The 24,960-nt window shown below is 38.1% G+C and overlaps 7 protein-coding genes across 11 annotated transcripts; 3 read left to right on the plus strand and 4 right to left on the minus strand.

The window, feature by feature from the left end:
- The first annotated feature begins 398 nt into the window (after nucleotides 1-398).
- On the plus strand, nucleotides 399-3,749 carry LOC114872703 (alkylglycerol monooxygenase-like). Its single transcript, XM_029180203.2, has 11 exons — nucleotides 399-403; nucleotides 594-688; nucleotides 1,093-1,259; nucleotides 1,338-1,462; nucleotides 1,748-1,899; nucleotides 1,978-2,081; nucleotides 2,174-2,336; nucleotides 2,424-2,575; nucleotides 2,858-2,992; nucleotides 3,296-3,409; nucleotides 3,469-3,749. The coding sequence occupies exons 1-11, from the start codon at nucleotides 399-401 to the stop codon at nucleotides 3,703-3,705; spliced, it is 1,449 nt and encodes a 482-aa protein (XP_029036036.2). The 3' UTR covers nucleotides 3,706-3,749.
- Nucleotides 3,750-3,974: 225 nt separating this feature from the next.
- On the plus strand, nucleotides 3,975-6,778 carry LOC114872704 (coiled-coil domain-containing protein 149). 3 transcript variants are annotated; one of them, XR_003788811.2, is made up of 10 exons: nucleotides 3,975-4,632; nucleotides 4,714-4,883; nucleotides 4,953-5,190; nucleotides 5,268-5,434; nucleotides 5,510-5,582; nucleotides 5,680-5,764; nucleotides 5,837-5,981; nucleotides 6,086-6,177; nucleotides 6,237-6,522; nucleotides 6,613-6,778. XR_003788811.2 is itself a non-coding variant. In XM_029180209.2 (9 exons), exons 1-9 carry the CDS (start codon nucleotides 4,561-4,563, stop codon nucleotides 6,464-6,466), a joined length of 1,272 nt encoding a protein of 423 aa, XP_029036042.1. In that variant the 5' UTR covers nucleotides 3,975-4,560; the 3' UTR covers nucleotides 6,467-6,778. The 3 variants fall into 3 exon arrangements, 2 of the variants coding, with proteins under 2 accessions (XP_029036042.1, XP_029036043.1); XM_029180209.2 differs by having other exon boundaries at nucleotides 6,237-6,778; XM_029180210.2 differs by having other exon boundaries at nucleotides 5,840-5,981; nucleotides 6,237-6,778.
- LOC123987701 lies at nucleotides 6,697-7,212 on the minus strand. The gene is made up of 2 exons (XM_046285285.1): nucleotides 6,976-7,212; nucleotides 6,697-6,898 (listed from the first exon to the last, which is right to left on the minus strand). Exons 1-2 carry the CDS (start codon nucleotides 7,074-7,076, stop codon nucleotides 6,697-6,699), a joined length of 303 nt encoding a protein of 100 aa, XP_046141241.1. The 5' UTR covers nucleotides 7,077-7,212.
- Nucleotides 7,213-10,537: 3,325 nt separating this feature from the next.
- On the minus strand, nucleotides 10,538-15,469 carry LOC114872617 (proclotting enzyme-like). The gene is made up of 8 exons (XM_029179994.2): nucleotides 14,830-15,469; nucleotides 13,097-13,180; nucleotides 12,621-12,977; nucleotides 12,246-12,525; nucleotides 11,891-12,162; nucleotides 11,632-11,824; nucleotides 11,278-11,555; nucleotides 10,538-11,207 (listed from the first exon to the last, which is right to left on the minus strand). Exons 1-8 carry the CDS (start codon nucleotides 14,849-14,851, stop codon nucleotides 10,912-10,914), a joined length of 1,782 nt encoding a protein of 593 aa, XP_029035827.1. The 5' UTR covers nucleotides 14,852-15,469; the 3' UTR covers nucleotides 10,538-10,911.
- An 80-nt stretch (nucleotides 15,470-15,549) lies between these two features.
- On the minus strand, nucleotides 15,550-23,163 carry LOC114872616 (SAFB-like transcription modulator). 2 transcript variants are annotated; one of them, XM_029179993.2, is made up of 15 exons: nucleotides 22,800-23,163; nucleotides 22,375-22,462; nucleotides 22,141-22,292; nucleotides 21,777-22,028; nucleotides 21,682-21,706; nucleotides 20,362-20,518; nucleotides 19,069-19,109; nucleotides 18,717-18,985; nucleotides 18,457-18,619; nucleotides 18,123-18,376; nucleotides 17,531-18,033; nucleotides 17,269-17,442; nucleotides 16,998-17,134; nucleotides 16,747-16,903; nucleotides 15,550-16,682 (listed from the first exon to the last, which is right to left on the minus strand). In XM_029179993.2, exons 1-15 carry the CDS (start codon nucleotides 22,920-22,922, stop codon nucleotides 16,517-16,519), a joined length of 2,661 nt encoding a protein of 886 aa, XP_029035826.1. In that variant the 5' UTR covers nucleotides 22,923-23,163; the 3' UTR covers nucleotides 15,550-16,516. The 2 variants fall into 2 exon arrangements, with proteins under 2 accessions (XP_029035826.1, XP_029035825.1); XM_029179992.2 differs by having other exon boundaries at nucleotides 16,998-17,170.
- Nucleotides 19,069-20,355, minus strand: LOC123987653 (calsequestrin-1-like). The gene has a single exon (XM_046284991.1). The coding sequence runs from the start codon at nucleotides 19,516-19,518 to the stop codon at nucleotides 19,282-19,284; it is 237 nt and encodes a 78-aa protein (XP_046140947.1). The 5' UTR covers nucleotides 19,519-20,355; the 3' UTR covers nucleotides 19,069-19,281.
- On the plus strand, nucleotides 20,538-24,951 carry LOC114872619 (actin-related protein 2/3 complex subunit 3-like). Of its 2 annotated transcripts, none has more exons than XM_029179999.2 (4): nucleotides 20,538-21,220; nucleotides 24,064-24,240; nucleotides 24,324-24,519; nucleotides 24,587-24,951. In XM_029179999.2, the coding sequence occupies exons 2-4, from the start codon at nucleotides 24,109-24,111 to the stop codon at nucleotides 24,739-24,741; spliced, it is 483 nt and encodes a 160-aa protein (XP_029035832.1). In that variant the 5' UTR covers nucleotides 20,538-21,220; nucleotides 24,064-24,108; the 3' UTR covers nucleotides 24,742-24,951. The 2 variants fall into 2 exon arrangements, with proteins under 2 accessions (XP_029035832.1, XP_029035830.1); XM_029179997.2 differs by lacking the exon at nucleotides 20,538-21,220 and adding an exon at nucleotides 23,765-23,945.
- The last annotated feature ends 9 nt before the right edge of the window (nucleotides 24,952-24,960 follow it).

Consider the following 24,960-nt stretch of genomic DNA (forward strand, 5'->3'; position numbering starts at 1 on the left):
TCCTTGAAAGTTTTACACAATATTTTTTTCATAAGGTAGGAAAATTTATCTTTTGTTTAAGAAACCTGTAACACAGGATTTTAAGTATTTCTTTTTATTTATTCGTTTTTAAATGATTCGGTGGAATATATTTAGAACTAACGTGTTTGTCGTGTAAGATATCCCCTTATCTTTATTTAATTCTTATCACCCGGTTATTTTAAGACAATAAACTTGTTGCACATTACATAAACTTTACTTCTTATTTACACAAATTATTTTATTTTATATATCATTGATAACGTGTATATTTCCAAACTGTCCTTTAATATTCATTAAATATTAATAATACCAGGTGTTTACCCAAGTGGTATTTGATAAACACATACCTATATGTATAACGTTTGGGGAAGGGGTAAATGTGGTAGATGCAATTTATTTTGATCAGAGACAAAACGTTTACTGTGGTTGGAACAAAGCATCATCGCATTATCATCGTCGCGCCTTTACCACGTACGGCCGTGGAAGAAACGTCGTGCATACTCACGTGTCCTCGGTTAACTCGAACTTACATACATGTACATATATCGTATATAAACCAGTGTGGTCTAAAGCTGGCTCCGGTCTGTCGAGAAGATCTCCCATTCCGTATCGGCGTATCCATTTTCCCCGCGAAGATTGTGGTCTGCGTGCAACGTCCAATACGTCGGTAAGTACGAGTTTTTGAGAAACATTCACGTAATGAGAATAATTATTACACATTTCTTTTTTCACCAAACAAACAAGAAAACAAATAATTAAGCATGATATACAATATGACGTCTTTTAAAATAGAGATATAATTTATGAATAATCTGCTAATGATACGTGGAAAAAATAATAATTAGATGATTATTTTTGAAAAATCTTATTTACCGACGCGACGTTGTCGAGATGATGCGCAGACTGCAAACCACAAGCTGCGCAGGGGAAATGGTCACGGAGTACGGGGGGCCCCTTTGCAGGCTGGAGCCAGCTTTCGTCAACATTGATATAAACGATGCGTGCACCCAGTTTCGCGGCTAAAATAGAATCGGATAGTGTTAGTGTGTTCATGTCTTTTTTCTTCGGCAGGAGCTGCATGTAATTCACAACGTAATTGTAGAACGTTAACACATAAAATGAACGTTACGCGTATCGATTTAAACCAACTGAAAAACGCGGGAAAACTTTGGTATCTCGTTAACCCTTACGAAACAACCTTCGAATTTCCGCATCAAGTGCCTGATTATCAACAGCAGGTAACGAATACCTACCCATATTCTATTTTATAATAATTTTTGGTAGTGAAATTAAATTTAAGCCTAATGTATGCATAGATATGGCTTCCATTTTTCGTTCTTATTATATTGGAACAAATTATACTGATGTCCAAGAAACAGAGGTTTCGTTTGAACGATCAAGTGACATCTTTATCCCATTGGGTATTCCAAGAAACTGGCCGGTAAGCATAGGTAACGCTTTATTATTCATTTTTAGTTATTAAACCGTGTACGAATTGTACAGTTGTTGTAATTTAAGGAATGATTGGAAACTAGTGTTCAAAGTCTATTTTTGTGCGACTGTTCTTAATAAGTATTTTTAGCGCAGCGTTGGTCGGTGTATTTCCATCGGTCCTCATTAAAAGGTATCAGAAGAAATTTGTAGGGATTAACATACATTTAAATGGCAACGTCATATGTTCGAATACCATCTTCATGTGTCAATAAATTTTTTTAACTAATTTCAGTATTCTTTTCCGTGGTGCTGAATATTATACTTACATCGTAATTTACGAGAGATATCACTGGCGGAGTCTGGCTTGGAACTCGATATGGACTTGGTGTATCACTGCCGTGGGGGTGGATTTCTGTTACTATTGGGTTCACCGCAGTAACCACGGTTAAATTCCTATCCAACCATGTGTGTCATTGTCGACCGTCCACCTGACGAATTTATACGTTTCTCGCCCGTTTACAGAGGTACACTTTTTATGGTCTCACCATCAAGTACATCATAGCAGTGAGGAGTTCAACCTCGCGGTTGGTCTGCGACAATCCGTCTTCCAACACTGGTGTAATTTCGTGAGTATTTATCATAGTATTTAACACTAGGGTTACCAAACCAAATGACTGGTTTCAAGTTTCTTATTTTAAATTATAAATTTAAATTACAGATGTTTTATTTACCTCTTGCATTTTTTATACCCCCGTCGCATTTCATCGCACATAATCAGTTCAATTTAATTTACCAACTATGGATTCATACGACCGTTATCGACGATCTTGGACCATTGGAATTCATATTTAACACACCAAAACACCATCGGGTTCACCATGGTAAGAGACTTGAACTAGGGGTGGAAATCCTGGGTGATAATATTTTTAATAGCAGTTTATTTTAAATTCATTTTAAATATATTTTAGGTTGCAATTTATATTGCCTGGATAAAAATTACGGTGGAGTTCTTATCATATGGGATAGATTATTTGGAACATTTATGGAAGAGAGAAACAAAGATGAAATAATCTACGGTTTAGTTGTTAGTCCTCAGTCTTTCAATCCATTGTATTTACAGGTGAGAAACCGTAGTTTCGTGACTATCCTTCTAACTGTACTTTATCGTTAACCGCACGTATCTCCAAACAACCGGTAAAGCGCATGATTATCTTGTTACATAAAATGACAATTAGTTATGTAAATACTTAACTGATACAGGCTTGAAATTGATCGATGGTTTAACGTGAATTTATTTATTATTAGGATAATTAATTCGTTCATCGAATGCTAATTATCCGAGTATGCATTCTTTTGAAACGATTTTGTCATTGATCGAGCACTTTGTTTTGAAATGTTATAGACATTTTATTTTATACAAATGATTCAAAAAAGCTCATGGATGTCATCTTTGACAGACAAGTTAGCTGTTATCTGGAAAGGCCCTAGTTGGTTTCCAGGTGGACCACGGTTGGGTCTTGACGAATTTAAAATAAATGTAAGTTCAAATAACGTTTATAAGATTTTTATTACAATAACACTAGAACTACCGAAGTTTGATGTACACTTATTTTTAAGTTTAGCAGAAAATCAAATAGATGAAGGATTATACATAATTTAATATACATATACATCCATTCTTTATCTCAACAATAATCAATTTACATTTCAACAAAAATATCTCGTTAAGATTAAACCGGTTTTATTTTATAAAGGGTCTTTTACGTACGCTATGTATCTTGCAATCATCGGATTCACATTTATTTTATTTTGTATTGAAAATAGTTATTGTTTCCTGTAGGTAACATCTAGAGTTAAATATGATAAGTATATACCATTCTGGCAAAACCTGTACATAATTGTGCATTTTTGCCTGGTCTTGTACCATCATCTCCAGCTGTACGATGAAACACAGGTACTAGTTTTTAAATAAGCAAACCTGTACATATTAATAATTAAAAAATTTTTTTACAGGATTTAAAAACTATATCTTGTGGACTTATGATTATTAATAACTTGTTTGCTGCAACCACGATTGGTCTGTTATTCGACAAGTCGACTTACGGTGGCATCGTAGAATTCATACGATGTGTAATTTACTTATATCTTTCGACGATGTATAATTTAACAAATGTATGCATATATTACGTGTACGTAGTGTCATGTTGCATTTGGATGTTATATTTTCTTTGTAAAATAAGAATATGGTAGAAAAAATTGAGATAATTTTATAAAGTCATGAAAGTAACTGTCTATATTAGCATTTTCTCATCTACAGACAATAGCATAATACATTTTTCATAATTAAGAAGTATGCTAAAAATTATGTTATTAATGCGTTTGTATTTAATAAACATAGAACAAGGACGTTTGGATCGGTGGTTTCTTCGGTTACTCGATCTAATTTCTCTTTTACTGAACTCTTATTGAATTACTTTCTGTGAAACAGATATTAATGACTACAGTGGTCATTTCCTGCACTAGCCGATTTTTGGTGAAACTTCTTTTTTCTTTTCGAAACCATATTTTTACAAAAGGCAACTGCTTTTAAAATTTCGCTTTATTCGCAACATTATATTCAGAAGAGTCGACCGTCGGTAAGGTAGGGAGTGACGCCAAAATGATAAAAAAATTTTTTCGAGTCGCCAAAATCCATTCTCACAAATGCTTCCTTTCGCAAAATGGAACTTATTTCCAAAATTTGATCTAAATCAGTGCATGCCGCTTTTTAATTCACTTAACTTAACCTTCTGTCGGTATAATAGGTCGCTGAGATTTTGGAATTTTCATTTGTCGGTAACTACTTACCGGCAAATGGTATAATGCCTGCTGGCCACGTGTCATACCAAGTGGTGGCGACACCTTGCCCTTCGCTGGTTTAGACCGCCATTTTACCTAGAGGGATGCCGAGCGTGCTCGTGTATGTACATACATCTATATATGTGAGTGCTGTATATAGTTTCACCACATTGACAGTGCTATTAGCCAAAGTAAAAGTACGCAAGTAATTACTTTTTCTATTTTTATTACTCTCAGAAGCTATATTTACATATTTTATATGTTATTATGACTGTTGAGATGAATGGAAAAAGTGAAAATATTACATTAACACCTGATCGAAACGATTTTGTATCCAAAGTAAGTATACAGTAATGGTTATAATTATAGTAGTAAACAATATTTCTCTTATCGGTATTAAAAAATTATTTTAATTTACAGGATACATTGAAGAAGGATTTACAAATAAAGTGTGATGAACTTACACATTTAAATAGAGAATTGATTCAGTGTAGGTTGCAAAGAGATCAGTTCAAATTAATGGTAGAACAAATGCAAGAAAGATTTTTGTATTTAAAAAGGCAAATGAACGATACACGTGATTCAAAAGGGTAGGGAAATGATGAATATGCAAATAAACATGTTGTTATGAATCTAAAATAAGCTTAAATATTTTATAGATGTTACAATCTGGATGATCACTTTAAGATGTTAGATCTACTAACAGAGACAAGAGAACAAAATAAGTGTCTTAAACTGCAAGTAGAAACATTAAGGCAAAAGTTAGGTGATGCAGAGGCTGATGTTAAAGCACTTCGTACAAATGGTAATCAAACTTGGATAGAAGATGTTCAATATGCATCAGCGATACATCAGAGAGAGGAAATGATAGAACAATTAGAAAGATTAAACATTAAGGTAGTGGTTTTATTGAATTCAGAAACAGAGAATAATAATTTGTTGAACTAATATTTGAAAAAATATCATTTTTATAGTGCTGTCAATTGCAGACTGATTTGCAAACAGTTCTAGATGAAAAACAAGAAATGCAAATGGAAAGGGATGCTTTTAAATGTAAGGCGCATCGTTTAAATCATGAACTATCGAGAGCATTAAGCGCATCGACGCCGGTAGATTTAGATGCTTTGATTAGTGAGAATAGGTGGGAAGAAAAGTAAACAGTTGATAAATATTTGTTTTAATCGAATCGTACGATATTAATGTGGTGATATTTCAGATATCTTCAAGAAAGAATGCGGCAACTACTTGAGGAGAAGGAACTTGCAAGACAATCTCTTTCAAAATATAAAGTAATAATATACATATAATAAATATATGTCATTTTAGGCTTTTTGCGTAATTATCAATGTATGGCCATACCCAGTGACAGAACAATGACATTTCCAGAGTATGCTGGATAGGGAACGAGTTAAAGAATCTGTGAATTGGGGTACAAATACTACCGTTGGCGCTATAATGACCTCTAAACAAGGTACTTTAATAGTTTCACTGCACTTTGACCGTTATTATTCACGAATATAATATTAAAGGAAGTTATTCGTAGCAGAGCAGTGGTTGTATCAAGATTCTTGTCTGTCACCTCAAAAGTCTGCAACAGCAATTACCGACTTACGATGTTTGTGCAAAGCTCTGATAGAAGCTTTAAACGATAAAACTTTAGCTTTAGCGCATCAGAAAAAAGCAAACAAGTTTGTGAAATACGTTTTACTTTTCTTCGTTACAATTTAAATATAAATATCAAGATTACAATCGTCAAAACACGATTAATTCTCTTCTGTATTATTAATTACAGAATATTAGCATTGAGAATATGTGAATTAGACAGCGTAACGCAGTCTCCAACAAGTACGTTATTGGATGGATATAAAAGCGTCGACGCGAAAGGTGAGCGAAGTGAAAGGTAATCATAGATGTAAGCATATTCGTAATTTGTTTTCTCTTAGGTGATCAAGATTTTACTACATCGAGGCAAATGTCCGATTGTAGCGTCGAAAATATCGTAGAATATAATGTTTCAACCAGTCACGACGACGCGAAAAACAGTACAGCTGCCAGCGAAAATCACATCACTCAACAGTTATATTCAATGCAGATGAATCTTCCAAAAAGTTTAGGAGTTCTCGTTCAAAAGGCAATGAATAATTTAAGAGAGAGCGAGAGAAAAAAAACCTAAGGTTATTCGAATATAGAGATATTTGCGAATTAGAAAATTATTTGATGATACGTAATGTAATTATTATATAATTATTATGTATAATATACATGGTTATTAATAGATTATATTACCGTTAATTAATACGGTATTCTATTTTATTGTAGAATATTGTAACACTTTGAGGTTTGATAGTTCCAGCTGCTTTATAAATGAACGAAGTAAATGCAAATTATTGTTCGCAAATGTACTTATGTTGCATACAAAGTTGTATCTCCGTAATAAAAAGGTTGACAATAAAACGATCGTACGAGATGCCGCCGTTCTCGTAAATATTTCTTATGTAATATCCAATTTAGTTGGTCCAGCCATGCATAGAATATAGCGCTTTCCGGCGAGTCCTGTGTTGAAGTGGTTTGCTTTTTTCGATTGCCATCTTTATTATTCGACTTTCTGAAAAGCATCAAGTAATTTTTGCTTTTTCGTTTTACATCAAACGATGACGTGAAATTAATTTGAAAAGATTTTACCGCGTCGTCATCGACGTTGCCGCTTTGACTTTGTCGAACTTGACACGTTTCCCTTTGATTTGTTCACAATTAGATTTGGCGACAAACTTGTCGGAATACATTTGAGCTCGTTGATGTTGCTGTTGTCTTTTGTAACGGATATGTGCCTTAATTGTATTGAGAAAAATTAGAAATGTCGTTGGCAGTGGCGGCTCGTAGTTAAAATTAGTGGGGGTGCTGCTCCAGAAAATGTTTTAAAAAACCGACACTATTGGAGCGTCAGTGCTCATTCTACTGCGCAGCTTTCTACTACGCAGCTTCCTATGTGCGCATGCGCGCGCAGCTTTCTACTACGCAGCTTCTTATGTGCGCATGCGTACACAGCCAAACTCCACGCCGCTGGAACTGTGAAGCGCACAGTTCAATACAAAGATTCTTGTATCTTTTTCATAAACTGGGGGATGACTGCTGACATTAAGCTTAAGAATTATATATTGTACAAATATAAATAAAGAATTAAAGAAAAAAGGACTCGTTATATTAAATGTTATCGATAATATCAAGTAGAAATAAGGGGTGCTGGAGTTCCACAGTGCCTATACGCGAACAGCCACTGGTCATTGGTGTGTTTTGTGAAGAAAAGTCAAATGAACCATATAATGCATACTTCCCAAATGGCCATTTCTCTTTTCGTATTCTCCAGAGTTATAAATGCATTATGCCTTTCTTTTTCCAGCTGTTTAAGTATTTTCCGATGTTCAATAGATTTACTTCTTTTCCAAGCTTCGAAGGTAATCAACTTTTTCCTCGTTTTTCGTTGTCGTTCAAGCACTCTAATTGTAAGATGATTTTGTTCTATAAGTAACTACAGTATTAATTAACGAGCACATAAATTGTTTCTCGACGAGATAGTAACCCAACGTTACGATCGCGTGTACAAGCAACATCGAGGACGTTGTTCTTGGTATTTTTTGGCCTCTTGATTCGTTGTTCCCCGCTATTCCGAATTCCAATAAGTTTACTATTAAGACCAACACTGGGACAGTCAACTATCTAATACGAATTATCTCAGATATATTAGATACATATCTAGATGACGATGATACCGTACCTTGGTAGGTTCGATTGAAAACAATTGAACTTCGTCGAGGTGTGAATTGTTGCTGTCGGGTACGTTGTTTCTTAGAAAAAGACATTCTACATTTTGAGGAAGGTTCAAATTGTTCTGTAATACGTTTTCCACGTTTGTTCTCGTGCGTTGAATTTCATGAGAAGATTGGTTGATTCGGTGTTTAGATTGTCGTGATTTACGATAAGCCGGCGTTGACGATATATTCTGAAAACGAGTACAAAGGATCAAAGTAAAATTGTAACATTCGCAAAAGAACTTGATTCTCTTGTGTCTATTATTAGAAACCTGTTCACTAGTTATTCGTGGCTTCGTACGGTTTTGGTCGCACTTTGTGCTCCTTGATTTAAACGATCTCTTGAAATACCACTTTTCGTAAATCATTTGATGAAACTTGATCGTGTCCTCTGTATTCAAATATGTTCATGCGTAAGTTTTGAAAATAAATTCACTGAGAAAACTAAGATATCGATCATAGTATTCACCATTATTTTCTGGCACTACGTTGATCGTTTGTCTGACAAAATTTTCTAAATTTTGAACCGAAACGCATTTAGTCATCATTTTGAACCATTGATCGTTCGATTGGTTAAGAAGGAGCCAAGTGAAAAATATTAATCAAGTACTTTTGAAGATGAATAATTCGTTTAGCATTTGAAGGAAACTATACGTCTTGTGTGATGAACGAGTTTAGTCAAAGCAGGTGTATTGGCGGAGTTTTGCGAAAATTTAAAGGCACATTGTAAGAGCAATTTGTGCCATTTTAGATAGATAGGCTATAAAATCGATTCAATGACTACAGATCCAACAAGACCAGACATGCCTTTGTTTTCAAGGGGTTTTGAATTTGCCCCTTGAGAACGAGCGCCACCTGCTGTATGCTAGTACAAAAATGTAAAATACTTTGCACTACAGCATTCTAACCCACGTTGATGGTAACAGCAGAGTACTTTGATATCAAAGCCTATATTCCATTACTCAGTAATTAGTTTTTATTTCTTAGCTTATTGAATAAACTCATTAGGAGCATGAACGTGTTGATTCCATTACATCTGTGTGCCTCGCGTATTATTTTATCCTTTTATTTATTATTTTACCCCTATTTTCGGGCCTCGCGTGGACCACCCTCCCAAGTCATTTATTATTTTATCCCTCTTCATGGGCCTCGGCTCAACCTTCCCAGGTATTTATTATTTTTTTGTCTTTAAGGGCCTCACGAGGCCCAACCCTTCATCACTGCATCCTTTACATGTCTGCATCCTTAACATCCCTGTATCCCTTATATCACTACATTTCCTATATTCCTGCATCTCCTATATGCCGGCATCCCTTATACCTCGGCCTCCCTTACATTTTTGCATCCCTTACGTCTCTGTACCCTTTCTATCTCTATATCCCTTACACTCCAAAATTGACCCTGCATCTCTTGTATCCTTTCAACCCTTATAATAAATATATTATAACTAATATACTTATGGCCACTGGTTCGAGTAAAGGTAAGTAAAGGTAAGTAAAGGTAAGTAAAGTCTCGTGAAAAAGAATTTTAAATTTTAATTCTTGCAAAATTCAGTTTCTATTTTTGCCACCAGAGGGCGCTGATTCGACGCCGAAAATTTAGTTCACATTTTTGCCGCTAGAGGGCCAAAATTCTTGCATGATTTAGTTCCTTCTTTCAAAACCAGATGGCGCTGACTCGACATCGAAAATTTAGTTCGCATTTTTGCCGCTAGAGGGCCAAAATTTCAGCGTGATTTAGTTCCTTTTTTCAAAACCAGATGGCGCTGACTCGACATCGAAAATTTAGTTCGCATTTTTGCCGCTAGAGGGCCAAAATTTCAGCGTGATTTAGTTCCTTTTTTCAAAACCAGATGGCGCTGACTCGGCATCGAAAATTTAGTTCGCATTTTTGCCGCTAGAGGGCCAAAATTTCAGCGTGATTTAGTTCCTTTTTTCAAAACCAGATGGCGCTGACTCGACATCGAAAATTTAGTTCGCATTTTTGCCGCTAGAGGGCCAAAATTTCAGCGTGATTTAGTTCCTTTTTCTGAAACCAGAGGGCGCTGATTCGACATCGAAGCTTTAGTTCGCATTTTTGCCGCTAGAGGGCCAAAGTTTTTGCGTGATTTAATTCCTTTTTTTACCGCCAAAGGGCGCTTACAAAAGGGATGCAAGGATATAAAAGGATGAAAAGGATGTAAAAGGATGCAAAGATGTAAAAGGATGCAAGGATGTAAAAGGATGCAGTGATGTAAAGAATGCAGAGATGTAAGGGATGTAGGAATGTAAGCAAAGACCCCTGGGGGAGGACGGCGGCGGAGCGTCAGATTCCTATTGACTAAAACCCCACGGCCACCGACACTGGCGCTAATCAAGTGGTCATCATTCAACAAACGTTTTGAAGTTAATGCAAATAATCTTTATTTGAATTTTTAACAAAAATTTGATGCTCGATCGATACTGTGGTACTATCGTTGCAATAGTACACATATAACATTTTTCTGGCTTGTTTTCGAGCATGCGTACAACGTCTCAGCGTCACTCACAGACATGCATACATACATATATACATACATACATAAATATACAGAGTGTTTATCATATATGGAAAACAAAAAAATTATCTATCATTTGGAATCAAGATGAAATAGGGAGGTATCGCTTATATAGCGATAACGCGAGTCCCACGCTTATTGATATAGTACATAACATCCTGTACATACAATCGTAATGCTAAAGATAAATAATAATTGTTGGCACACGTATATACAGCCGATACAGCAGGTGCGACCGACATCATTTTCGAGCTGGATCGATAGACTAGTTAAGTATTAATTCAGATTATTCTTGATCCAATCGATATATTCGGTGACACGTGTGTATACTCCTGGATATCCTGGTTCGCCGCATTTATTGCCGAACGAAACGATACCGATTTGAATCCATCGGCCATCCGCCCTGAGCATCAATGGTCCACCTGAATCACCCTGACACGCGTCTTTCCCACCTTGACTATAACCAGCACACAAAAAGTTGCTCGTGATAGGTTGAAAATAAGCCGCGTTGCAGTCTTCGTTCCTCCAGACCGGAAGTACCGCTTGTCGCTGTACCGTACTCTCTTTACCACCTATCGAAACACACGAATCGTCTTGAAATATTGTATTCGCTGCGGTCGCGTTTGCTACAAGGATACGTACCATAGTAAGTGGTACCCCATCCGACTACGGTAGGTCTGGCGCCAGCGAATCGTTCGCTTCGATAACGCGATTGCGGCAGACAAATTGGTATTACGTATGGAGATTTTCTAACCGGTCTGGTCAGCTCGAGAACCGCGATATCATTGTAAAATCCAACCCGTGAGAATTTCGGATGAGCGTGAATCTGCTTGACCATATAGGTTTCCGGGGCAGACGGTTCATCGTCCCTTTCGAGATCTATATCCCCGAGTCGCACGGTGAACTGTCTCGCGGCAAATCTGTGGAAAACATTGAAAATCATTTGATTCGTTATCGACGGTAGACAGATTGAAAGAAGGTAGTCGGGCAACTTACGGCCGTTGACGGTGATCGCGCGTACAATGAGCAGCGGTGAGAATGTATCTCGATCCGATCAAAGAACCACCGCACCAGAACTCGGTGCGTTTCGAGCCGTGTAGAAATATCGCTGCCATCCAAGGCCAACGTCCTGGTAGAGCTTCCTCACCGCCGACTACTCGATATTTACCCGAGTTTCTTACCCCGCACTCTAAACAGTAGTTTAATAATTTTCTAAGTTGCGTTTATCGTTTGTTACATACCACATCATTCTTACCTTCGTCGTCTTGAATAAAATTGTTGTCGATAGTGGCGGTGATCGGTGGTTCAACGAAACTGTTCGATTCGTTGAAAGACGGATCAACGGACGGCAGAGAAACGAATTCCGTCGCTACGCCGGAAGGGTTGATCGTCGTGGAAGGCACGACAACGGGAAACAGTGGAATCGGTCTTGGTGTCTGCGGTTTCGTTGGGCGAATCGGTGGTCGTGGAGAATGCACATTTGTGCCTGGTGCGATTCCCGGTGTTGGAAATACGCTAATTATCGAGCTGAAAATTCCACGCATATATCAGTGATCCTTTTTTTATATTTTCAACTGCGATGTAGAGTTCAATGGAGGTAATCGCGTTACCTCGGTCCATCGTTGTCCGGTTTATCGTTCAACGGGCAACAAACACCAGGTACGAATAAACTTTTGAAGCAGAGGGATTGCCTGAGTTTAGTCAGATCTAGCAAAAGCTGAGGGCAATTACTCAGATCCTGACACTTTCCAGGGGTACCGTCCGCCGTGGTGCAACCGGACGGTTCCTTTTCCCTGTCGGAGATCTCGACCGAAGGGGTGACCGGTGTTGCTCGCAGAGGCAGCGTTACTCCGCGAACCAACGGTGCGATACTGTCGGTTACGTTGCGACCTGAAAATATCCGCGGTTAAGACGGAAAAGGAGAAGCAAATCGAATCCTTAGAAAAAGAAAATCCTGATTCTTGTTGAAATTCGTTCGTTTATACCTAGAATGTTTTTCGAGATGGTATACAGGGCTGATGGCAGTTCTTTCGGTGGGTAATTGGAGTTCTCGACACCTCTGGTCATATTGACGATATAACTGCCGACGGTGTTCAAAGCACCCAATGTCTCGCTGATCGCGATCAACGGATCCGCCGATACTTCCGATTGCTCCACTTTCGCTAGCCTTACGTAAGGCCGCGTTTGCGTGTCCCTCCGAAAAATTCCTGTGACCAATCTTCGCGACGCGTCGTTGTCCCACGCTTCCGCGTCGCTCCATCCCCGCCGCACCGGTGACAGCGCCTGTACCGCTTGGTAGCTTCCATATCTGTTCGATGGTATCGCGTCGTAGGTGTCGCGTACTGTTCGTTAAATACGCGCGTATAAGTGAACGTGTACGTGTGTCGCGAATAAAAATCGACACGATTTACGTATTTCTATTTTAGTGGCGTTACCACTAAATTTCTGTTTTAGTGCTTACCGGTATAATATCGATGATAACGTGCGGCTTCCTCGGTGTAAGACCAGCTACTTGTTAGCAAAGTGCTCCATATCGTGCACAATTCTGTAAGAATCGAAACGACAAGGCATATTATAACAATTGTACGCGCGTTATGAATTATAATCACCAATCTATATTGGCTAAGCGTCGTTGCTCAAGTTTAATTTATCGCGTGTACGCGGTGCTGGGCACTAATCGAGCAAGCCTCAGTGCGCATGCGCGAGTGCGAGTGCGCAAGCGCGAAACGTTTGAATTTCCTGAACAGGGCCGACCCTGGGCGTAGGCAGATTAGGCGGCCGCTTAGTGCCCCCATAAGACGATTTTGCGTCTAAGAATGTTTACTTGAATATTAATCGAATATTAATAGGTGGTCTCGCTAGCGGTCGCCCAATATGCAGTTCGAATATATAGGAGTTCTGAATTGCGGTATGATGGGTGTCTAGGGCAGGGATCATTTGTTGTCAGCCTCCACTAAACGCATATAATTGAATGTTAATTTTATAAATTTTATTTGAGGCCAAGACGAAACAAATGCTCAGCGATGAACGCAAACTTTCGAATCTTCCATCGAAACATTTGATGACGAGGGTCGATGGACCGTCTCGTCGCGAACTCGAAAGTTTTCGAATCGCGCCGTTCAATCCGTTACGCTCGGCAAACGCAACCTCGCCGCATGCTCGCACTCTTCTCCTACCGACCTATTAACACGATTTCCCGCCTTTGATTCGCGAACCTAAGCAAAATCGATAGAAAAATTCTCCCGTACGAGTACGTTAACTCGATTTTTCGCGTGAAATCGAATTAGAGGCGGTAGAAATAGCGGAGGCGCGTGCATGAATCTACAAAGAATCTAGAACTTGGCTATTCGCGAATATTTCTCCTTGCGTAGCGTTTCGCGGGAAGCTGAGTAACGGGGGAAAAAGAAAGAGAGGAACGCGTAGCTTCCAAACGCGTGGCTTATGGAAGGAGTGTTTTTTCGGAGAACGACCCGACGCACACGGACTTCATCGATGGTGAAAGTTGCTCGACGAGAAAGCGCGCCTTTCTTCCGTTCACTGATTCATTGCCGATACGTACCGACTATGGCTTGCACGAACACTCCGCCAAAAAAGAGAGCATCGAGTATCATCCGTTTGGCTAGCGACGATCCAGAAGATGGCAAACGCTCAAGAGTAGAAATGCGCGGCAACAACGTTCCGTTTCTTATAATAAATTACTTTGCGCATGATTTTGCTTATTTTTTTTACTTCGCGAAAACCTGCATCAATCAATTGCGTTTACTTTCGTCGACTTTTTCCATGCGAAAGTACAGCCGCGCGATGTACTCGCGCTTTTCTTTTTTCTTCGACATCTTTCGCGTACGTTATCTAGACCGCGATGTACGCACGAGTTACATGCAATTTTGACCCGTACCATGCGGGCTAGTCGATGTACTTTCATTTTCGAAAACGAGGAGAATCAACGCTTATTGTTGCTTTGGAAAAATTGAAAATGAAAATTATCGATTGATATAAAACTGCTTCGAATTCGAATACGGCTACTTTGAAATGATCGATTTGATTCGATTCGATTCGATAAGTTTGGTAAGCGAATAGGACGTTTCGCGCGTAAAGTGCACGATTTTGAAAAAGTCGCTGTTCGCAAAGTGGCAGGTAGGTATCGATGTTGCGCGCAACTTGGTTCGCGGGAAGAATCGAAACGAGATCACTTACTGAGAACGGTGGACGACCACATCCTGACGAGGCAACGATTCAATAGATTCTTTTCACCGACATTCCAAGTGTTTCTATCGTCACCGCCAGCTGACAGTACACCTAACACGAGGGCACACGAGGACTCACGATATACGCGACACACGCGACGTTGAACTATTTCAAGAAAATTGTTGTCTTCGCGATACTACCGGCGAATTGTTCATCGTCTATTGAGTCGTGACAGGGAGAGAGAAAGAGAGAGTGTGTAGGCTAAGTAGGGGAACGGAATCGGTCAGAGAGATCGAAAGGAGGGAGACGAAGAAAGATCGGTAAAAGGAGGGAGGAGTTTGATGAAATATATTCAACCGGAGGAAGAAAACCGTCGAAACCGTGCAAGATTCGTGATTGCACGGGGCAAACCCCGGTCACGATGACTGTCTGTGAAAAGACCTCGACACACTTTGTTCTCACCGGAATCCTTCCCTCACTCTCGCCGTTCTTTCGCTCTTTTCTCCTTTCTTCCTTTATACCAGCCGCCGCGACGCGACGCCCTGTCCCTAACACCGTTCAACCGAGGGAAAGTGTTCCCTACCATCCGTTTCTTTCACATCTCAACTGTATTTATTCGTCATTGTCGCGCAATCACGCAAGATCCTCTTCCACTTTCCTCTCCTCAACTCTCCTATTCCATTTCTTACGATATTCGCCGAAATTTCGAGAGATAATCTTAGACAAATGTCAACTTTAATATGTCGTAAATTTATTTATGCTGTATAGTGGTTGCTACACTGAAACATATTACGTGTTGTTCACGTATCGAACCTAAATCTTAACGTCGTTAGATGTACAATTCTTAATGGAATTCAATATACAAATTCAGTCATATCCTTATAGAATATGTACGTGTTTCTACAAAGAATCGGCTAAAGATATATCGTGTAACTGCGTGTTTCTGATTCTATGTGATGCCTTCCCTCCTATAAGAATGTATGTCCAACGGTGTAAACGATCGCGCGTTATCATCGTTCGAAATCAGTTGCAGCAATCGATCGGATCTATAATTACGTGATAAAGTCAATAAAATGTTTTATCCCTCTTCGAGCATTTCTTTTTAGATCTTACCAAGCATCAAAAAATCATGTCTATTAACAAATGTACAAAAATCCATCAAAATCTTAGTTCGATGCTGCAAGTACTACAATATAATCTTGTATGCGTTTTGTCTGTCTCGCTAAACGTATACGCGCAAAAAATTAATATGTCACGGTGGGTGTTGTTATACTACGATACAACAGTGAGAAAAGATAAGAAATAAGAAAAATGATAGTTACGTTGAATTCGTGTAAACCTGAAAATTAAATGTCTCTAACGAAGCATTCATTTGAATTGCTACCAATGCCAAAAATGAGATTTACACGTTTGATAAATACGAAGAAGACGGAAAGAAATTTCTAAGATGCATGTGCACGTCTCGTTCTTGTAAACAACGTATATGCATAATTGTTTGTAATCGATGCTATTCCGTATGTAAATATTTGATTTTAATAAAAAGTGTAAATGATGATTCAGCGCGCGCATGTATGTGTCGCGGATGCGTGTGTTTTGTGACTGTGTGTATATACACATACATGCGCGTCTAAAAAAACGCGTTGGTATTAGATTTATAGTTATTCGTTGCAGTGACACGAATCGGTGAGAGTTAAAATCAATATTTTCTCATGCTTTGCATCGACGATTTATACGGGTCGAAACGATCGTAGGATGGCGTTGTGCCGGGTGCCGTTAATCCCATAGATTGCATGGGACCGCTTTGATAGGTCGGTGGTACTGGATGTCGCAATGTATTTCCCATGCTGCCTGAATTGCTCCATCTGAAATCGAAATTGTATCTTCTTACTTACCGTGTCGAGGAAACATATAAAACTAATTACATACCTGTTTACGTTTTCGGAGGACCTGGAACTCCAGCTAGATGGTTCGTTACGAGGATCTCGAGTTCCGCTACTCGTAACCGAATTAAACGATTTTGTAGACGGAGGACCGGAATGCCAGCTACTAGTCGTTCTATTACTTTCCACGTAACGACTCTCGCCTACGCGTTAAAAAGAATTATTTTCAATTATAGAATTTTTCTTTAACCAGCTACAGTTTTCAATTGGGTAAGACACGAATATCATTCTACTAACGTGGTGTACTGGAGCTTGTAGGCTTGAAGCTGTCGCTATATCGTGTATGACTATCCCTCGAACTTCTATGGGTTTCCGTATCGGAACGTCGAACATCGCGTTCGCGAGTATACGTGGTTGTACTTGGACGTTCGTACCTGCGAAAACGCGGTTGCGGTGAAGGTTGTTTCTGTCTATTCGGATGAAAGTTTGACAAAATTGATCTTAATGAAACTATAATGATGAGTAAACTAGCGATCGGATTTAAACGATTTGTTAGTCTTTCATTTACCTTCCTTTAACTTGTCGGGGATCTATAGACGATGTTGATGTACTAAGCGTATCTCGACGTACGATCACTTCTCTTCCACGGGATACATCAGAGAAGCTTTCTGGACGACTACTGCGAGAAGTGAAGTCGCTGCTGCGTTTAAATTCCTTCTTTAATCCAAGATCCTGAGCAGATCTGCAAAATATTACATCGTGTATGGAAGCGCGCGCATTTTTTCCATTTAATTCGTATGCGAAAGAAATCATTGAAACACGTTTCTTACCTACTGGATTCGTAGCGAGCAGGCGGCGATGTGTCTAATCGTCTATCCGAAACACGATCCAAAATCTCGCTACGGCGATCGCTCACTCGTTCAGGAGTATGTCTTCGGCTATGATCCGTGGCCATACGCTTCCTGTCCGGCTCCACGTACATGTCCCTTGGGTCCCTTCGATCGCTGGAGGATCGTTTTATGGACGGCGGCGGTGGAGCCCGTCTGCTTTCCTCCAATCGCATTTGCTGCCTTTTCAATTCCAATCTTTCCCGTTCTAATTTTTCTCGCTCGAGTTTCTGACGTTCGCGTTCCAATCGAAGCAATTCAGCCTTCTCCTGTTCGATTCTTTCCCTTTCTCTTCGTAATTTCTCTCGTTCTCTTTCCAGACGAGCAGCTTCTTCCCTTTGTCTTCGTTCGACCTCTCTCTGTCGTTCCATATCCTCTCTTCTTCGTCGCTCTTCCTCGCGAAGCATTCGTTCCCTTTCGCGTAGCCTCTGCCTTTCTCGTTCCTCCTAAAAGAGTACAGAGGAGAAATTCGCGCGTTTCGCTCGCGAATATAAGTAGATCGGAAAATATACAGTTTTACGACAATGCCACGTACTCTGATCTTGGCGAATGTCAGTACATCGTCGCGTCTACGTCGTTCACGGCTACGCGATCGCGTATGCGATCGGTGATGATCCCATGATCGAATCCTCTTCTCGTCGCGTCTTCCCCTCTCGCTCTCTGGTTTTTTGCTGGTCGATTTGGTCGATCGAGAATCGGCATCCTTCGAAATGGTATCCTCTTTCTTGTCCTGGATTTCTGATTTCTTGCTCTCAGCAATTTCGTTACTTTTCTCCTCCGATTTTTTCGCTGTCGCGGACGCGAATATATCGTTACAAAAGTTTCATTTACAACATCTCATAGAGATCAATTATTCGTTAATCACTCACTTGCTTCCGATCCTTTATCTTCCGCTTCTTTCTTCGTTTCTTTATCCTTGCGATCGTTAACCTCGTGACTATCCTTCGACTTGTCTTTCTCTTCCTTCTTCTCTGATTTTCCATTCGTCGTGTCTCGTTTACGCATGTGACTCTGCTGAGTGTCACCCTTTGCCTTTGAACGTAAAAAAAAAAAAAACACGTTGTACTTAAACGCGCGTCCATACGGAACCTCGGACGTACAGATAAATCGTTCGATTCGTTGCATCTACCTTTTCTACAGATATCACGCGTCCGTGGAGCTCGGTTCGGTGCAAATGTTGTATACATTTCGCGGCATCCTCGCTCGTCGACATGGTGACGTAGCCGTAACATCTTGCCCCGGGTGTTCTAGCATTTGTAACCACTTTAGCCCCGATTACTTTTCCGTATTTGGAAAATATCTGTTTCAAATCCGTAGCGCGAGTACTCGATGATAATCCGGAGACCCATAAATTTCTGCTGCTTGCATTAACAGGACTGACCTGTGACGCCTTTTTGTCTACAAGATAAATATAAAAATAGAAATAAAATTAAGCTTATTATGTATGGTTTGTTTGTAAGAAGAAAAAATAAATGATATACCTTTATCGTCTCTCTTCTGACTTTTGTTACCAGACTCCGCACTGAAAATAATTATTGATATTATTACAGCAAACGATCGTTAAGATAATTCTTATTAAATATGCAAGATAATATTACAAAAACAATGTCTTTTCTTTCGAGGCTTAATAAGTACCTCTGTAACTATGTTAAGTATATAAATTTGGCTAGCAACTTTTTCTTTTATCTGTAACATCATGAATATTGTCGTTTTTCATCATCACCATCGTAGTCATCATCATCATCATCATTGTCGTCGTCATCGTCGTAGTCGTAATCATCACCATCGTCGTCATCATCATCATCATCACCACCATCATCATAAGTATTGTCATTTTCAATAACGATAACAACAATAATAATAACAACAGTAGCGACAATCGTAATAATCAAGACACGATCTGGTATTCGCTTTGATGTACGCTTGTACATCGTTCTTACGACGATGTATTTACAAGTTATTTACTTTTAATTTACTATTACATATTATCAAATATTATATTTTTTATATATATATATATATTTCGGTGTGGTCCGCATCAAGTTTTTCATCGTTCGTGTGTAACGAAAATGATGTCCGTGCGGACATTATTTTATTGCGTGATCCATTTTACACGTACAAGTTATCCAGAGAAAGAGAGCATCTCCTTCGTGGTTCTTCCGAGAGGGTACTCCATGTCAAGTTGTAACAAGTATCGATTGTTACGCGATATTATTAACTGGTAGTTTTCTTCGATGAATATGATTGCTTGATGTCGCGTTACGGCCCAAAGGCGATCTGCCGATTTTGGATAATTTATCTCGAAATACTAATAATCTTGCTATCATGCTTGATGAAACTGCTGTTTGTTTTATAAACGAATATCTTCGTCTCACAGTGAGAAGTGCAGCTTATGAAACTCTGATCGGTAATCGTGGAGAGCGTGTAAACACCATTGGAAAAATATTCGTTTACAAATAAGAGAGTTTTCGTAGATGGACTCGGTTTTTTAAGTTTGCTAGCCAATTTCTCGATTTCTTAACATACTTTCCAGAGTTATGAATTACAGCCTAAAACATACGAGCGAAAAAGAACTTCGTATGCGATTGAAAAAAAGGGAATAAAGTAATCTTGCGTGTGACTTGGACGAATAATTTCAGCTTGGGAATCTCCATCGTTCGACAGTATGTTATCCTGATGGTATTGTATGCGGCGGATACAGCATCGCTAGCATAGAGTTGTGTGACATTTCGTTGTCGTACCACTGTGAACCTTTTTAGCAATGAGAGACCAACCTCTTGCTTCCGTCTCCACCACCGTCCTGCTTGTTCTTCGTCCCGACGTTTGCACCTGATGTCGACCCTTCCTTGTTGTTGGCACCGGCTTCTCCTCTACTGCTCCCTTTAGTGTCTCCCTTCTTGTTCTCTTCCACTTTCTTCTTATCTCCTCCATCTGCAGAGACAATCAAGGTAGCATAGTCACTTTCTGCGAAGCCAGATTTCTTCTCCCTCCCTAACGCTCCCGCTTAGTGGCCTGTATTTCCTGCATGGAACTTTTTCCGAGCCACTAACAGATTGCGCAGTGAATTATGATGAAGATCACATGATCACAATATCACAAAATCGCTCTTCAATGGTATAATCCATAGCGACTCTACTTTGTCTTTTTTTTTTTTCTTTCTTTTTGTTTCTTTAGAACGATTTAGAATTAGTACCATTTACACGTAACTATGGAATCGAAAGCCTAAATGAAAAGAAAAATTATAGGAAATATAGAGAATAGTAAAAGTGGAAGATGAATAGGAGGATAAGATAATCAGTGATAAAAGAAAAAAACAAAAGTAGGAGGAGACGCGGAAAAGAAAAAGAACGAGAAAGGATCTACACGTACAATAATATCATGCCAATAATTACGGAACTTTCGTAACAAAGTGACCGCGCATGAAAAATTTTTTTCAAAAAATAGGCTATTTAAAGCCTATTTAAAGTCCGTAGTTCGAAGGTATTGACTTCTCCGATGTGATAAACAATGTTGCATCATTAACTGTATATGAGGAAGATTTTTGGCTTGACATACACTTGAGTCTTCTTCTGTCCATATAATTTGAAGGTAGAATAATCCAACGATGCTCTATGCGGTTAGGTAGAATTAAATGTAAGTTTATATCAAACTCTAGTATTAACTAAACTTATAGACTAGCACTTATGGGATAAACTTTGTATAAAATTTGGATGACATAAACAGTATAAGAACACGTCGACGAATATACGTTTCGTTCGGATTGAAACCTCATCAATCGCCATCACGTAATACTCAGCAGTTAAATCATTTTATGCCATATTCATGTATCCTGCATGTATTTTTGTTCACAAATATAAAACTTGAAGAACCGTCATGAGTTGAAGCGCAACGTGCAATTTTGTAGAGAGATCCAGCACGGTCGACGGTCTGGATAGACGATGTGTTTTACACGCAGATAAACAAGTCCCTTGGTCTTGATGCCGCACACTTAAGTAACTCGCTCGTGACCGAAGATAAATGTACTCCTACGTTTATTCCTTGAAACCTTACATCTAAATAGAGTATTATAAAATTTAACATGCTCAAAAACTTACCCTTGTGCCTATCGTGTGATTCTGTCTGTAACATAAATGTACATAATTAGTGTTATTTTTAATTATTCAAATTATTATTTAATTAATTTTCTTACCTCCTCAGCGAGGAGATTTTCTTCATCTTCCCCAATAGTTAGGTTGATGGAATCTTCGTTGTCGATACCATTAGCCTCGACGGTCGAAACTGAATTAGTTGGGATTTGATTTACCGCAGTACTTGCTTCAGATTCTACTTTCTTTTCAACGACCTGGATAGTTTCGGTCAACGACTTGTTTAAATGATTTTTAAGTTCTTGTTTGTCTTCTATTTCTTTCTTAACGGCATTTTGAACTTCGCTTTGAGGTTCCTAAAATGATCTTTCTTTTACTTTACAATACAAGAGCTACAATATCCTTGTAGTTACATGCTATCAAAATTGCATTTGTTCTTCTTAAAACAAATATACAGTTTCATCTTACCTCTGTCTTCAATACCTTCATTGTATCCTCTTCGATATTAGGCTTTGTCTCTATCTTAATTTTTGTTTCATTAGTTTCACGTACTTCCACTGGTTCTTCTTTTATGCTTTCTGATACTTCAGTAGATTCTTCTTGATTCGTTGTACCAGTTACTAACAACAGAAAGAAATATAATTAAAATTGAAAATTGAAAATTGATCATTTTTAATCAAGATAACATTTAGAAAGATTTACCACTATTTTTCCTTGGGATAATCTTACATATTCCACCGCATGGTACTATCAGATATTCATCAGGATCTTGTCCTTCATCAGTTATAGCCTTAACAAATAATAATAATAATAATAAGATTATTATGATAGTTATAAAAAATAAAAATTGATAAAAATTTGGAGTAAAATTTTTATATTAAAAATTATATTTCCACTATTCGTATATGTAAATAAATGATAAAGGTCTTTTGAAACCTAGAATTTTTAAAGTAAAAATGCTATCCTAGAAGTTGTATGAACAATTAATTTTTATCGCGACATACATCAGGTATGTTTGCAACGAACCACTAACGGAATCAATGGGGTTAAAATGGCGACAAAACAACGAGAAGAAGTATCAGTAAAAATACGCAGAAGAAACAATTTGAAGGAGTAAGATGATTTACTTTGGAGAGACGTTCGAGAAGTGCTGCTTTATTGCCAGTTTTGTCCAATCCGCGACGTTCGAGCTCCGTTTTTAAGTCTATAACTCGTAGTTCGGTTAACTTTTTTCCTTCGATATCAGCCATTATTCTTGTAGAAAAAGTGTCCCACACAAGGCACGCTGATACTTCTAAATGTAGTTCTCTGCACGTAGGAAATTACGAACAAATCTTCATGCATACACTGAATATAAAATAACAGAATCCCGATATACGAATAAGACAGTTGAAAGATATTTTGCAATTACTGAGCGAAAGTCAGGACAACACACTTCGAAACGAATAATCCATCGTAGTCGCCATTCGACGGAAATGACCGGAAGTAATTCCCGCACCAAGCGAGTAGAATAGCCAATCGCAAATATCAGGGATGCTGTTCCATTGGAAAATTACCAGCTATACTTTTGTTATTTTATAAATTTCCTAACTCAAAAACCAAATGAAATTTCAAAAAACGAAGATAAAAATGTGAAACACAAAATTTTCTTACTATATGCATTAGTAGTAGGTATTAAAATGAATACCGATCATTGTTTCCAGATATAACCAGATATTCCTTCAATTTCAATTATAAAATATTTTTTACTATACATAACAAAATATCACATAAATATTACAAATATTTATATGCACAAATACGTATATAATAACAGTCACAGCCTACATATATATATATATAGAAAGGAATGAATGTTTCGTTAAAATCTCAATGACTTTATAAATTAAAGATTTCATACTCGCTCCTTACTTTCCACATTGATGAATCAAGTTATACCGCAGTTCATCAGAGTCCATAAGTCCATAACTGCGAAAAGACCAATTTTCGTTCTTCGCGCATCTCCAGTACGCATCTTCGCCCTGATTGGCGATATTCCCAAACGAAGTGGAAAGCGATTAGCGGAGAGCTCGCTGCGTTCCCCCACCATCTTCCAACCTGCGCGTCGCAGTTATGGACTCTTATGAACTGCGATATATATCTTGTCAGTTTTGTTATATCTAAACAAAAACTGTAATGTGATGTGTATATAGAGAAATACTTTCTTTTAAAGTGACAAATATAAGTTTCTATTAAAGTAAAACGCAGCAAATATTCTTACTTACAGTATGCCTGTAAGTAACCGTTTTAATAATGAATTTTGATTCAACAAATTCATGTATTATGGTTAGGGCGTCTCCCTCAGTTTAACTGACATCAGATTTATAGAAATTATTCATTTCTTTATTATAGGCGTATCATTCAAGTTTTGTGGAACATAATGGAAACATTGGTAACATGGCACTTTTGCCAATTAGAACACATTTCAGGGGACCTGCACCTCCATTTAATGGAAAGGATCTAGATATAATTGATGAAGCATTGTACTTTTTCAAAGCAAATGTATTTTTTCGAACATATGAAATTAAGGTAATATTCTATTGCACGAATTATAAATTAAGTTATAGTCCTATCATGTAAAATTTGCATCCTAATGGGTTTTATCATTTTAGAGTGAAGCTGATAGACTTTTAATTTACATTACATTATATATTACTGAATGTTTGAAAAGATTGCAAAAATGTGCAACTCAAGCTCAAGCAACAAATGAGATGTATTCTCTTGCTATTTCGAAGTTTGACATTCCTGGTGATCCTGGATTTCCTCTGAATTCTGTATATGCTAAACCAAATAATCCTGTAGAAGCTGGTACGTATTGTATCATTTTCAACATTGAAAACAAAATTTATTATAAAAACACTTTTTTCCTTTATAGATACCATGAGACAGTATTTGCAACAAATAAGGCAGGAGACAGGTGTTAGACTTGTAGAGAAAGTATATGGAGAAGATGGGAAACCAAGTAAATGGTGGTTATGTTTTGCCAAGAAAAAATTCATGGATAAATCCTTATCCGGACCTGGACAATAAAGTATACTTTTCGATACTGTTCCGTGGGATACAGTGGATGAATACAAGAAGTTACTGTATGAATTTGATAAAATAATGAAACTTGTGATTCAAAATAAAACTTACAAAAAACAAATATACATAAATCGAGGATGATGACTGATGATTATTGTGCATCATATACTTATATATGTGATTAATCGATGAATTAAACTTATACACTTAATTTAAGCTTGTCTT

This window comes from Osmia bicornis, chromosome 3 (assembly GCF_907164935.1).
Source record: "Osmia bicornis bicornis chromosome 3, iOsmBic2.1, whole genome shotgun sequence".
Lineage (NCBI taxonomy): Eukaryota > Metazoa > Arthropoda > Insecta > Hymenoptera > Megachilidae > Osmia > Osmia bicornis.

Excerpts from the sequence above, each read along its gene's own strand:
- LOC114872619 (XM_029179997.2), top strand. Across the intron at positions 24,241-24,323 it reads TTCGAACATATGAAATTAAG|AGTGAAGCTGATAGACTTTT; the intron begins GTAATATTCTAT and ends TTATCATTTTAG. Across the intron at positions 24,520-24,586 it reads AAATAATCCTGTAGAAGCTG|ATACCATGAGACAGTATTTG; the intron begins GTACGTATTGTA and ends TTTCCTTTATAG.
- LOC114872704 (XM_029180209.2), top strand. The coding sequence starts at position 4,561 with ATGACTGTTGAGATGAATGGAAAAAGTGAAAATATTACATTAACACCT. Across the intron at positions 4,884-4,952 it reads GATACACGTGATTCAAAAGG|ATGTTACAATCTGGATGATC; the intron begins GTAGGGAAATGA and ends AATATTTTATAG. Across the intron at positions 5,435-5,509 it reads GCTTTGATTAGTGAGAATAG|ATATCTTCAAGAAAGAATGC; the intron begins GTGGGAAGAAAA and ends GTGATATTTCAG.
- LOC114872616 (XM_029179992.2), bottom strand. The coding sequence starts at position 22,922 with ATGGCTGATATCGAAGGAAAAAAGTTAACCGAACTACGAGTTATAGAC. Across the intron at positions 22,029-22,140 it reads TGAAGGTATTGAAGACAGAG|GAACCTCAAAGCGAAGTTCA; the intron begins GTAAGATGAAAC and ends AGATCATTTTAG. Across the intron at positions 18,034-18,122 it reads TGACATTCGCCAAGATCAGA|GAGGAACGAGAAAGGCAGAG; the intron begins GTACGTGGCATT and ends GTACTCTTTTAG.
- LOC114872703 (XM_029180203.2), top strand. Across the intron at positions 1,260-1,337 it reads TGCCTGATTATCAACAGCAG|ATATGGCTTCCATTTTTCGT; the intron begins GTAACGAATACC and ends ATGTATGCATAG. Across the intron at positions 2,082-2,173 it reads TCCAACACTGGTGTAATTTC|ATGTTTTATTTACCTCTTGC; the intron begins GTGAGTATTTAT and ends TTTAAATTACAG.
- LOC114872617 (XM_029179994.2), bottom strand. The coding sequence starts at position 14,851 with ATGTGGTCGTCCACCGTTCTCA. Across the intron at positions 12,526-12,620 it reads CATCTCGAAAAACATTCTAG|GTCGCAACGTAACCGACAGT; the intron begins GTATAAACGAAC and ends GGATATTTTCAG. Across the intron at positions 11,556-11,631 it reads CGCGATCACCGTCAACGGCC|ATTTGCCGCGAGACAGTTCA; the intron begins GTAAGTTGCCCG and ends TGTTTTCCACAG.
- LOC123987653 (XM_046284991.1), bottom strand. The coding sequence starts at position 19,518 with ATGTACAAGCGTACATCAAAGCGAATACCAGATCGTGTCTTGATTATT.
- LOC123987701 (XM_046285285.1), bottom strand. The coding sequence starts at position 7,076 with ATGTATTCCGACAAGTTTGTCGCCAAATCTAATTGTGAACAAATCAAA. Across the intron at positions 6,899-6,975 it reads GCAACGTCGATGACGACGCG|AAAGTCGAATAATAAAGATG; the intron begins GTAAAATCTTTT and ends GATGCTTTTCAG.